The sequence below is a fragment of the Triticum dicoccoides genome, unplaced genomic scaffold (assembly GCF_002162155.2).
Source record: "Triticum dicoccoides isolate Atlit2015 ecotype Zavitan unplaced genomic scaffold, WEW_v2.0 scaffold185239, whole genome shotgun sequence".
NCBI classification, from domain to species: Eukaryota; Viridiplantae; Streptophyta; class Magnoliopsida; order Poales; family Poaceae; genus Triticum; species Triticum dicoccoides.
Genome location: NW_021227828.1, coordinates 1 through 1,510, shown reverse-complemented (window position 1 = coordinate 1,510; position 1,510 = coordinate 1). Strand labels below are relative to the sequence as shown.

Sequence of the window (1,510 nt, the reverse complement as noted above, 5' to 3'; positions counted from 1 at the left end):
ACACCAGTGAGCTGAGCTGCCACCTGATTTGCGCCATGATCAGATGGTGGGAAGGGCATTCGCCATGATTGGTCCCCTGATGAACGGTGTCTGGACAGTATATATGTTGTTTTTCTTTATGCGTAGATATAAACATATATGTTGTTAACGTATCCGCTGGTCATCCTGCTAGTTAGTGATTAATTTTTCTTTGGGTAGTGATTAATTATTTATTCAATATCGTTATGGCTTTACCCAAAAAGTAGCACTAATCATAGTGTGCAGCTGTCTTAATTAATGCACAGTTGCGCGCTAAATAAGCTAAGGCAGCACCGCTGTATTCCTTGTAGTACCGTGGTCGGACAAAAGGTACATGTAATACTTTCGCTCTATAAATAAGCTACAAAGCGTACCTCGTTCAATCAGTTCTCCTCACGAGCAAGTGGTCAAGTCCATCTTTGCGGAAATGGAGTCCAGCGCTGTCGCCGAGTGTTTGAGAGATAAGTGCATCCTCATCACCGGCTCAACAGGGTACCTCGGGAAATGTATGTTTAACACCTGCCTGTATCCTGCATGCATGCGCATCATTCATGAGCTATTGATCCCTAGTTATAGCTTCTCCTCGTATCTTACATACAGTGCTCCTGGAGAAGATACTGCGGGTCCAGCCGGCTGTGAAGAAGCTGTACCTGCTGGTCCGCGCCCCCGACGCTATGTCTGCCGAGCAGCGTGTCTTATCCGAGGTAAACAATTGGATTAACTCATGTCAACATACGATTAAGATCCTGAGAAATGCCAAACTGTCTTCCCTAATATTGCCGCGTCCTGTTCTACTTCTGTGATAAAGGTGATTGGAAAGGATCCCTTCAATCTTCTGCGAGAAAAATACGGGATTACTGGCTTCCAAAACTTCATCAAAGAAAAGGTAGTACCTCTCGCGGGAGACATCATGGCTAGCCACTTAGGGCTGGACAACGCAAGAGTGGATGCCCTGTCGGAGGAGATTGATGTTATTCTCAATGTCGCTGCAACCACTAGCTTTTATGAAAGGTTAATTCCCTGACTTCTTGCCCATGCGTTGTGTTAGCATACAAATCAGGTAACAACGTACTACGGAGTATGTCGTGAAAAGATAACAACAGAAAGCGCAAAGTTATCTTTTTTATTTTGTTATGAGAACAATATTATTGGATTTGTTGGGTTCTTTATCTATACAATTAAAATAAACTTCTTTTTTCTCAAAACTTTTTACAATAAATTTTTCAAAAGTGGTTATTGAGCGTCTGTGTAGGTACACCCGCTCACTTTGAGCATGTTTAGTTCAACTAATTATTGCTAGAAAATGAAAAGTATAGTACAACAATAACAATCTCACCATATAGGCATATAATCAGGAGGAAAAAAAGATAGATGACCTCATACAAAAAGAGCAAGCCATGCAAATATATAGGAATTTAATAAAATTTTCAGAGTTTTCCTTTTTTGTTTGTATCAAATGACCATATATTTCAAAGTGAAAATTTACAGGTGA

General features: G+C 40.7%; 1 protein-coding gene across 1 annotated transcript; it reads left to right on the top strand.

The window, feature by feature from the left end:
- Positions 1–388: 388 nt before the first annotated feature.
- LOC119344779 (fatty acyl-CoA reductase 1-like) lies at positions 389–1,486 on the top strand. Its single transcript, XM_037615122.1, has 3 exons — positions 389–524; positions 619–722; positions 827–1,486. Exons 1-3 carry the CDS (start codon positions 446–448, stop codon positions 1,040–1,042), a joined length of 399 nt encoding a protein of 132 aa, XP_037471019.1. The 5' UTR covers positions 389–445; the 3' UTR covers positions 1,043–1,486.
- The last annotated feature ends 24 nt before the right edge of the window (positions 1,487–1,510 follow it).